The sequence below is a fragment of the Taudactylus pleione genome, unplaced genomic scaffold (assembly GCF_031769625.1).
Source record: "Taudactylus pleione unplaced genomic scaffold, aTauple2 ptg004129l, whole genome shotgun sequence".
Taxonomy (NCBI): Eukaryota; Metazoa; Chordata; class Amphibia; order Anura; family Myobatrachidae; genus Taudactylus; species Taudactylus pleione.
In genome coordinates, this window is record NW_028288422.1 from 1 (window position 1) to 12,217 (window position 12,217).

Here is a 12,217-nt window from a genome sequence, read left to right on the forward strand (position 1 = left end):
GGCCTTAGATTAATTTGGCTTTGATTCATTTTAAGACATTTTGTTTTTATAGCAATGGCTATTATAACATAGTATGGTCCAGATATTTATTTTTAATCATATTGTAGCCATGTATGAAATATTGCTTTATTTATGACTGTTGTCATAAATAAATGTATAAGTCTAAACATCTTAAGTAGCTAGAATTACCATTTTAAGTATGTATGTATCACCACACATGATCTTATTATTTCAAACACATCCCCTTATGATCACAGATAACACCTTCAAACTCCATTAAAAACTAGCTAATAAATTTATATAATCTGCAAGAAAACCTACAATCTGCATATGCCTTATAGAACCAGTTTAGTAGGAATGACATGGGGTTCCCAATGTTTTTAAACAAAAAGGTTGACTAATCTCATTCAGTGCATCCTACTGCAATCAATCCCCAACATAAGAATTTAGGAAGACATCAAGACTGATGCAACTAGTCTGCTATGGCTTAATTCCCCACATAGAAAAGTGAGATGAGACATCAACTTAACTCCCTTTTTCTCATCTAGCTAGTTATAATTGCTAAGGTAATGCCTAAATCCCAAGATTTAGTTAATCACTTATGACCTCATTGTGGAATAACCAAACAAATTCTACAGGCCTAAATCCACCCATTATCTCTGCATGGACTTGAGGTGAGTGTCCAATTGTTCACAGTTCTAGCCCCGTGTAATATTTTCCATCATTTGTGGATATTTAATCATGATTTCAGATTTTTATTCTTTCCCACCATCACTATATACAATGTAAATAGTTTTTGTACCACAGAACATTGAATTCACTGGAACCCCCCTTTACTTCCCATCTTATCTTATTCCATGGACAAGGAACTACCTCCTGGGGGATCACCCCTATGTCTTTATTTTAGATCATGAACAATCTTATAAGGATACACATGAGCTGAGCTGTAGGATTACATGGGGAGATTTTTGATCATAAAGACTGCTAGAAAATATGAATTAATCTCTGTAACATCTTCATTTGTTTTAGAATCATGAAAAACGCCCTGAATATCTATTATCACTGGTACCTTGTCTATAAGACACTCAACTCTATACAGTGTTTCTAAGTAGCTCCCAATAATGCTAGCTATCGTTATAAGGACATTATATTGTATGTTTGGTGACATTATTCAAACATCATATATTTACCTTATAATAGAATATGAATGATTTTTAATACATCAACTTACCACTTCCCATAGATACTTACTTGTATAATTGGCTACTAATGCACTATCCCCTTTTACTCCTCCTCCAACAAGAGCAGACACCAGGAATGTGTAATAATTCCCAGGGAGAAGATTCTGAACTGTAGTAAATGTGTACACTGTTGCACTGAATGTTGAATTTCCCAAGATTTCTATGATATAGGAACTTGCATATCCATCAGGTGGCAGCCAGATCAGAGATACAGAAGTAGTGGTGATATTCTCTGCTGTTAGGTCCTTCACTTTTTCAGGTACTATTTGAAAACATAGGAGCAATGTCTTTCAATAGCACATGCTGTAAACTTTAATCTTGGCACATTTAAAAATAGGCAAGAAGGGCCTTTATTAAGATATTCAAAAGATTAGTGCTTTTCACATTTTCTATAATACCTATTTTGTACCTATATGCTCATACAGGTATGGACCAGAATGGTAACCTTAAAATAAATTAAGAAATAAGTGAAAACATTATCTCCCCTGTTCTTTGTCAGTGGTCCCAAACATTAAATATCTTAGTACTGTATATTTAGTCATAGAGCAGCTGCACCTACTTCACTTTCATGCAAATACTTTAACAAAGCAGACCAGAGTTTCTATTGTTCTAGACTCAATCCTATCCACCATCATTTGCAGACATTTTTACTGTTTGGGTTAGCTGACAAAAAGGCGTGGGACAGAAAATAGAAACAGCACTGCCCATTTTTGGGATGTATTACATTGCTGTCAATCTAGTGGGTTAACAGGTAGAAGAATATTTTATTATTTTTAATATACTGCTTAAAATTTAGAAAACATTTTAGCAATGAAGTAAAACAATATATAACTACTGAGGACAGGCCTTAGATTAATTTGGCTTTCATTCATTTTAAGACATTTTGTTTTTATAGCAATAGCTACTATAACATAGTATGGTCCAGAGATTTATTTTTAATCATATTGTAGCCATGTATGAAATATTGCTTTATTTATGACTGTTGTCATAAATAAATGTAGAAGTCTAAACATCTTAAGTAGATAGAATTACCATTTTAAGTATGTATGTATCACCACACATGATCTTATTATTTCAAACACATCCGCTTATGATCACAGATAACACCTTCAAACTCCATTAACAACTAGCTAATAAATTTATATAATCTGCAAGAAAACCTACAATCTGCATATGCCTTATAGAACCAGTTTAGTAGGAATGACATGGGGTTCCCAATGTTTTTAAACAAAAAGGTTGACTAATCTCATTCAGTGCATCCTACTGCAATCAATCCCCAACATAAGAACTTAGGAAGACATCAAGACTGATGCAACTAGTCTGCTATGGCTTAATTCCCCACATAGAAAAGTGAGATGAGACATCAACTTAACTCCCTTTTTCTCATCTAGCTAGTTATAATTGCTAAGGTAATGCCTAAATCCCAAGATTTAGTTAATCACTTATGACCTCATTGTGGAATAACCAAACAAATTCTACAGGCCTAAATCCACCCATTATCTCTGCATGGACTTGAGGTGAGTGTCCAATTGTTCACAGTTCTAGCCCCATGTAATATTTTCCATCATTTGTGGATATTTAATCATGATTTCAGATTTTTATTCTTTCCCACCATCACTATATACAATGTAAATAGTTTTTATACCACAGAACATTGAATTCACTGGAACCCCCCTTTACTTCCCATCTTATCTTATTCTATGGACAAGGAACTACCTCCTGGGGGATCACCCCTATGTCTTTATTTTAGATCATGAACAATCTTATAAGGATACACATGAGCTGAGCTGTAGGATTACATGGGGAGATTTTTGATCATAAAGACTGCTAGAAAATATGAATTAATCTCTGTAACATCTTCATTTGTTTTAGAATCATGAAGAACGCCCTGAATATCTATTTTCACTGGTACCTTGTCTATAAGACACTCAACTCTATACAGTGTTTCTAAGTAGCTCCCAATAATGCTAGCTATCGTTATAAGGACATTATATTGTATGTTTGGTGACATTATTCAAACATCATATATTTACCTTATAATAGAATATGAATGATTTTTAATACATCAACTTACCACTTCCCATAGATACTTACTTGTATAATTGGCTACTAATGCACTATCCCCTTTTACTCCTCCTCCAACAAGAGCAGACACCAGGAATGTGTAATAATTCCCAGGGAGAAGATTCTGAACTGTAGTAAATGTTGTGTACACTGTTGCACTGAATGTTGAATTTCCCAAGATTTCTATGACATAGGAACTTGCATATCCATCAGGTGGCAGCCAGATCAGAGATACAGAAGTAGTGGTGATATTCTCTGCTGTTAGGTCCTTCACTTTTTCAGGTACTATATGAAAACATAGGAGCAATGTCTTTCAATAGCACATGCTGTAAACTTTAATCTTGGCACATTTTAAAATAGGCAAGAAGGGCCTTTATTAAGATATTCAAAAGATTAGTGCTTTTCACATTTTCTATAATACCTATTTTTTACCTATATGCTCATACAGGTATGGACCAGAATGGTAACCTTAAAATAAATTAAGAAATAAGTGAAAACATTATCTCCCCTGATCTTTGTCAGTGGTCCCAAACATTAAATATCTTTGTACTGTATATTTAGTCATAGAGCAGCTGCACCTACTTCACTTTCATGCAAGTACTTTAACAAAGCAGACCAGAGTTTCTATTGTTCTAGACTCAATCCTATCCACCATCATTTGCAGCCATTTTTACTGTTTGGGTTAGCTGACAAAAAGGGTGGGATAGAAAATTGAAACAGCACTGCCCATTTATGGGATGTATTACATTGCTGTCAATCTAGTGGGTTAACAGGTAGAAGAATATTTTATTATTTTTAACATACTGCTTCAAATTTAGAAAACATTTTAGTAATGAAGTAAACCAATATATAACTACTGAGGACAGGCCTTAGATTAATTTGGCTTTGATTCATTTTAAGACATTTTGTTTTTATAGCAATGGCTATTATAACATAGTATGGTCCAGATATTTATTTTTAATCATATTGTAGCCATGTATGAAATATTGCTTTATTTATGACTGTTGTCATAAATAAATGTATAAGTCTAAACATCTTAAGTAGCTAGAATTACCATTTTAAGTATGTATGTATCACCACACATGATCTTATTATTTCAAACACATCCCCTTATGATCACAGATAACACCTTCAAACTCCATTAAAAACTAGCTAATAAATTTATATAATCTGCAAGAAAACCTACAATCTGCATATGCCTTATAGAACCAGTTTAGTAGGAATGACATGGGGTTCCCAATGTTTTTAAACAAAAAGGTTGACTAATCTCATTCAGTGCATCCTACTGCAATCAATCCCCAACATAAGAATTTAGGAAGACATCAAGACTGATGCAACTAGTCTGCTATGGCTTAATTCCCCACATAGAAAAGTGAGATGAGACATCAACTTAACTCCCTTTTTCTCATCTAGCTAGTTATAATTGCTAAGGTAATGCCTAAATCCCAAGATTTAGTTAATCACTTATGACCTCATTGTGGAATAACCAAACAAATTCTACAGGCCTAAATCCACCCATTATCTCTGCATGGACTTGAGGTGAGTGTCCAATTGTTCACAGTTCTAGCCCCGTGTAATATTTTCCATCATTTGTGGATATTTAATCATGATTTCAGATTTTTATTCTTTCCCACCATCACTATATACAATGTAAATAGTTTTTGTACCACAGAACATTGAATTCACTGGAACCCCCCTTTACTTCCCATCTTATCTTATTCCATGGACAAGGAACTACCTCCTGGGGGATCACCCCTATGTCTTTATTTTAGATCATGAACAATCTTATAAGGATACACATGAGCTGAGCTGTAGGATTACATGGGGAGATTTTTGATCATAAAGACTGCTAGAAAATATGAATTAATCTCTGTAACATCTTCATTTGTTTTAGAATCATGAAAAACGCCCTGAATATCTATTATCACTGGTACCTTGTCTATAAGACACTCAACTCTATACAGTGTTTCTAAGTAGCTCCCAATAATGCTAGCTATCGTTATAAGGACATTATATTGTATGTTTGGTGACATTATTCAAACATCATATATTTACCTTATAATAGAATATGAATGATTTTTAATACATCAACTTACCACTTCCCATAGATACTTACTTGTATAATTGGCTACTAATGCACTATCCCCTTTTACTCCTCCTCCAACAAGAGCAGACACCAGGAATGTGTAATAATTCCCAGGGAGAAGATTCTGAACTGTAGTAAATGTTGTGTACACTGTTGCACTGAATGTTGAATTTCCCAAGATTTCTATGATATAGGAACTTGCATATCCATCAGGTGGCAGCCAGATCAGAGATACAGAAGTAGTGGTGATATTCTCTGCTGTTAGGTCCTTCACTTTTTCAGGTACTATTTGAAAACATAGGAGCAATGTCTTTCAATAGCACATGCTGTAAACTTTAATCTTGGCACATTTAAAAATAGGCAAGAAGGGCCTTTATTAAGATATTCAAAAGATTAGTGCTTTTCACATTTTCTATAATACCTATTTTGTACCTATATGCTCATACAGGTATGGACCAGAATGGTAACCTTAAAATAAATTAAGAAATAAGTGAAAACATTATCTCCCCTGTTCTTTGTCAGTGGTCCCAAACATTAAATATCTTAGTACTGTATATTTAGTCATAGAGCAGCTGCACCTACTTCACTTTCATGCAAATACTTTAACAAAGCAGACCAGAGTTTCTATTGTTCTAGACTCAATCCTATCCACCATCATTTGCAGACATTTTTACTGTTTGGGTTAGCTGACAAAAAGGCGTGGGACAGAAAATAGAAACAGCACTGCCCATTTTTGGGATGTATTACATTGCTGTCAATCTAGTGGGTTAACAGGTAGAAGAATATTTTATTATTTTTAATATACTGCTTAAAATTTAGAAAACATTTTAGCAATGAAGTAAAACAATATATAACTACTGAGGACAGGCCTTAGATTAATTTGGCTTTGATTCATTTTAAGACATTTTGTTTTTATAGCAATAGCTACTATAACATAGTATGGTCCAGAGATTTATTTTTAATCATATTGTAGCCATGTATGAAATATTGCTTTATTTATGACTGTTGTCATAAATAAATGTAGAAGTCTAAACATCTTAAGTAGATAGAATTACCATTTTAAGTATGTATGTATCACCACACATGATCTTATTATTTCAAACACATCCGCTTATGATCACAGATAACACCTTCAAACTCCATTAACAACTAGCTAATAAATTTATATAATCTGCAAGAAAACCTACAATCTGCATATGCCTTATAGAACCAGTTTAGTAGGAATGACATGGGGTTCCCAATGTTTTTAAACAAAAAGGTTGACTAATCTCATTCAGTGCATCCTACTGCAATCAATCCCCAACATAAGAACTTAGGAAGACATCAAGACTGATGCAACTAGTCTGCTATGGCTTAATTCCCCACATAGAAAAGTGAGATGAGACATCAACTTAACTCCCTTTTTCTCATCTAGCTAGTTATAATTGCTAAGGTAATGCCTAAATCCCAAGATTTAGTTAATCACTTATGACCTCATTGTGGAATAACCAAACAAATTCTACAGGCCTAAATCCACCCATTATCTCTGCATGGACTTGAGGTGAGTGTCCAATTGTTCACAGTTCTAGCCCCATGTAATATTTTCCATCATTTGTGGATATTTAATCATGATTTCAGATTTTTATTCTTTCCCACCATCACTATATACAATGTAAATAGTTTTTATACCACAGAACATTGAATTCACTGGAACCCCCCTTTACTTCCCATCTTATCTTATTCTATGGACAAGGAACTACCTCCTGGGGGATCACCCCTATGTCTTTATTTTAGATCATGAACAATCTTATAAGGATACACATGAGCTGAGCTGTAGGATTACATGGGGAGATTTTTGATCATAAAGACTGCTAGAAAATATGAATTAATCTCTGTAACATCTTCATTTGTTTTAGAATCATGAAGAACGCCCTGAATATCTATTATCACTGGTACCTTGTCTATAAGACACTCAACTCTATACAGTGTTTCTAAGTAGCTCCCAATAATGCTAGCTATCGTTATAAGGACATTATATTGTATGTTTGGTGACATTATTCAAACATCATATATTTACCTTATAATAGAATATGAATGATTTTTAATACATCAACTTACCACTTCCCATAGATACTTACTTGTATAATTGGCTACTAATGCACTATCCCCTTTTACTCCTCCTCCAACAAGAGCAGACACCAGGAATGTGTAATAATTCCCAGGGAGAAGATTCTGAACTGTAGTAAATGTTGTGTACACTGTTGCACTGAATGTTGAATTTCCCAAGATTTCTATGACATAGGAACTTGCATATCCATCAGGTGGCAGCCAGATCAGAGATACAGAAGTAGTGGTGATATTCTCTGCTGTTAGGTCCTTCACTTTTTCAGGTACTATATGAAAACATAGGAGCAATGTCTTTCAATAGCACATGCTGTAAACTTTAATCTTGGCACATTTTAAAATAGGCAAGAAGGGCCTTTATTAAGATATTCAAAAGATTAGTGCTTTTCACATTTTCTATAATACCTATTTTTTACCTATATGCTCATACAGGTATGGACCAGAATGGTAACCTTAAAATGAATTAAGAAATAAGTGAAAATATTATCTCCCCTGATCTTTGTCAGTGGTCCCAAACATTAAATATCTTTGTACTGTATATTTAGTCATAGAGCAGCTGCACCTACTTCACTTTCATGCAAATACTTTAACAAAGCAGACCAGAGTTTCTATTGTTCTAGACTCAATCCTATCCACCATCATTTGCAGCCATTTTTACAGTTTGGGTTAGCTGACAAAAAGGGTGGGATAGAAAATAGAAACAGCACTGCCCATTTTTGGGATGTATTACATTGCTGTCAATCTAGTGGGTTAACAGGTAGAAGAATATTTTATTATTTTTAACATACTGCTTCAAATTTAGAAAACATTTTAGTAATGAAGTAAACCAATATATAACTACTGAGGACAGGCCTTAGATTAATTTGGCTTTGATTCATTTTAAGACATTTTGTTTTTATAGCAATGGCTACTATAACATAGTATGGTCCAGAGATTTATTTTTAATCATATTGTAGCCATGTATGAAATATTGCTTTATTTATGACTGTTGTCATAAATAAATGTAGAAGTCTAAACATCTTAAGTAGATAGAATTACCATTTTAAGTATGTATGTATCACCACACATGATCTTATTATTTCAAACACATCCCCTTATGATCACAGATAACACCTTCAAACTCCATTAACAACTAGCTAATAAATTTATATAATCTGCAAGAAAACCTACAATCTGCATATGCCTTATAGAACCAGTTTAGTAGGAATGACATGGGGTTCCCAATGTTTGTTAACAAAAAGGTTGACTAATCTCATTCAGTGCCTCCTACTGCATTCAATCCCCAACATAAGAACTTGGGAAGACATCAAGACTAATGCAACTAGTCTGCTATGGCTTAATTCCCCACATAGAAAAGTGAGATGAGACATCAACTTAACTCCCTTTTTCTCATCTATCTAGTTATAATTGCTAAGGTAATGCCTAAATCCTAGGATTTAGTTCATGGCTTATGACATTGTGGAATAAATAACAATTTCTACAGGCCTAAATCCACTCATTTTCTCTGCATGGCTTGAGGTGAGTGTTCAATTGTTCACAGTTCTAGCCCCGGCAATATTTTCCATCATTTGTGGATATTTAATCATGTCTTCTGATTTGTATTCTTTCCCACATCACTATATACAATGTAAATATTTTTTATGCCACAGTACATTAAATTCACTGGAACCCCCCTTTACTTCCCATCTTATCTTATTCTATGGAAATGAACTACCTCCTGGGGATGACCTCTTCCCCTGTATTTTAGATCATGAACAATCTTATAAGGATACACATGAGCTGAGCTGTAGGATTACATGGGGAGATTTTTGATCATAAAGACTGCTAGAAAATATGAATTAATCTCTGTAACATCTTCATTTGTTTTAGAATCATGAAGAACGCCCTGAATATCTATTATCACTGGTACCTTGTCTATAAGACACTCAACTCTATACAGTGTTTCTAAGTAGCTCCCAATAATGCTAGCTATCGTTATAAGGACATTATATTGTATGTTTGGTGACATTATTCAAACATCATATATTTACCTTATAATAGAATATGAATGATTTTTAATACATCAACTTACCACTTCCCATAGATACTTACTTGTATAATTGGCTACTAATGCACTATCCCCTTTTACTCCTCCTCCAACAAGAGCAGACACCAGGAATGTGTAATAATTCCCAGGGAGAAGATTCTGAACTGTAGTAAATGTTGTGTACACTGTTGCACTGAATGTTGAATTTCCCAAGATTTCTATGACATAGGAACTTGCATATCCATCAGGTGGCAGCCAGATCAGAGATACAGAAGTGGTGGTGATATTCTCTGCTGTTAGGTCCTTCACTTTTTCAGGTACTATTTGAAAACATAGGAGCAATATCTTTCAATAGCACATGCTGTACACTTTAATCTTGGCACATTTTAAAATAGGCAAGAAGGGCCTTTATTAAGATATTCAAAAGATTAGTGCTTTTCACATTTTCTATAATACCTATTTTTTACCTATATGCTCATACAGGTATGGACCAGAATGGTAACCTTAAAATAAATTAAGAAATAAGTGAAAACATTATCTCCCCTGATCTTTGTCAGTGGTCCCAAACATTAAATATCTTTGTACTGTATATTTAGTCATAGAGCAGCTGCACCTACTTCACTTTCATGCAAGTACTTTAACAAAGCAGACCAGAGTTTCTATTGTTCTAGACTCAATCCTATCCACCATCATTTGCAGCCATTTTTACTGTTTGGGTTAGCTGACAAAAAGGGTGGGATAGAAAATTGAAACAGCACTGCCCATTTATGGGATGTATTACATTGCTGTCAATCTAGTGGGTTAACAGGTAGAAGAATATTTTATTATTTTTAACATACTGCTTCAAATTTAGAAAACATTTTAGTAATGAAGTAAACCAATATATAACTACTGAGGACAGGCCTTAGATTAATTTGGCTTTGATTCATTTTAAGACATTTTGTTTTTATAGCAATGGCTATTATAACATAGTATGGTCCAGATATTTATTTTTAATCATATTGTAGCCATGTATGAAATATTGCTTTATTTATGACTGTTGTCATAAATAAATGTATAAGTCTAAACATCTTAAGTAGCTAGAATTACCATTTTAAGTATGTATGTATCACCACACATGATCTTATTATTTCAAACACATCCCCTTATGATCACAGATAACACCTTCAAACTCCATTAAAAACTAGCTAATAAATTTATATAATCTGCAAGAAAACCTACAATCTGCATATGCCTTATAGAACCAGTTTAGTAGGAATGACATGGGGTTCCCAATGTTTTTAAACAAAAAGGTTGACTAATCTCATTCAGTGCATCCTACTGCAATCAATCCCCAACATAAGAATTTAGGAAGACATCAAGACTGATGCAACTAGTCTGCTATGGCTTAATTCCCCACATAGAAAAGTGAGATGAGACATCAACTTAACTCCCTTTTTCTCATCTAGCTAGTTATAATTGCTAAGGTAATGCCTAAATCCCAAGATTTAGTTAATCACTTATGACCTCATTGTGGAATAACCAAACAAATTCTACAGGCCTAAATCCACCCATTATCTCTGCATGGACTTGAGGTGAGTGTCCAATTGTTCACAGTTCTAGCCCCGTGTAATATTTTCCATCATTTGTGGATATTTAATCATGATTTCAGATTTTTATTCTTTCCCACCATCACTATATACAATGTAAATAGTTTTTGTACCACAGAACATTGAATTCACTGGAACCCCCCTTTACTTCCCATCTTATCTTATTCCATGGACAAGGAACTACCTCCTGGGGGATCACCCCTATGTCTTTATTTTAGATCATGAACAATCTTATAAGGATACACATGAGCTGAGCTGTAGGATTACATGGGGAGATTTTTGATCATAAAGACTGCTAGAAAATATGAATTAATCTCTGTAACATCTTCATTTGTTTTAGAATCATGAAAAACGCCCTGAATATCTATTATCACTGGTACCTTGTCTATAAGACACTCAACTCTATACAGTGTTTCTAAGTAGCTCCCAATAATGCTAGCTATCGTTATAAGGACATTATATTGTATGTTTGGTGACATTATTCAAACATCATATATTTACCTTATAATAGAATATGAATGATTTTTAATACATCAACTTACCACTTCCCATAGATACTTACTTGTATAATTGGCTACTAATGCACTATCCCCTTTTACTCCTCCTCCAACAAGAGCAGACACCAGGAATGTGTAATAATTCCCAGGGAGAAGATTCTGAACTGTAGTAAATGTTGTGTACACTGTTGCACTGAATGTTGAATTTCCCAAGATTTCTATGATATAGGAACTTGCATATCCATCAGGTGGCAGCCAGATCAGAGATACAGAAGTAGTGGTGATATTCTCTGCTGTTAGGTCCTTCACTTTTTCAGGTACTATTTGAAAACATAGGAGCAATGTCTTTCAATAGCACATGCTGTAAACTTTAATCTTGGCACATTTAAAAATAGGCAAGAAGGGCCTTTATTAAGATATTCAAAAGATTAGTGCTTTTCACATTTTCTATAATACCTATTTTGTACCTATATGCTCATACAGGTATGGACCAGAATGGTAACCTTAAAATAAATTAAGAAATAAGTGAAAACATTATCTCCCCTGTTCTTTGTCAGTGGTCCCAAACATTAAATATCTTAGTACTGTATATTTAGTCATAGAGCAGCTGC

At 33.9% G+C, this 12,217-nt stretch overlaps 1 protein-coding gene across 1 annotated transcript; it reads right to left on the bottom strand.

Annotated features, from left to right (window-relative positions):
- Positions 1 to 1,367: 1,367 nt before the first annotated feature.
- LOC148430289 (receptor-type tyrosine-protein phosphatase eta-like) lies at positions 1,368 to 11,926 on the bottom strand (the record flags this gene model as incomplete). Its single annotated transcript, XM_088466627.1, has 6 exons — positions 1,368 to 1,503; positions 3,336 to 3,590; positions 5,422 to 5,676; positions 7,509 to 7,763; positions 9,586 to 9,840; positions 11,672 to 11,926. Coding segments are annotated over 6 exons (1,411 nt in total), but the record flags the coding sequence as incomplete, so codon positions are not given.
- Between the last annotated feature and the right edge of the window lie 291 nt (positions 11,927 to 12,217).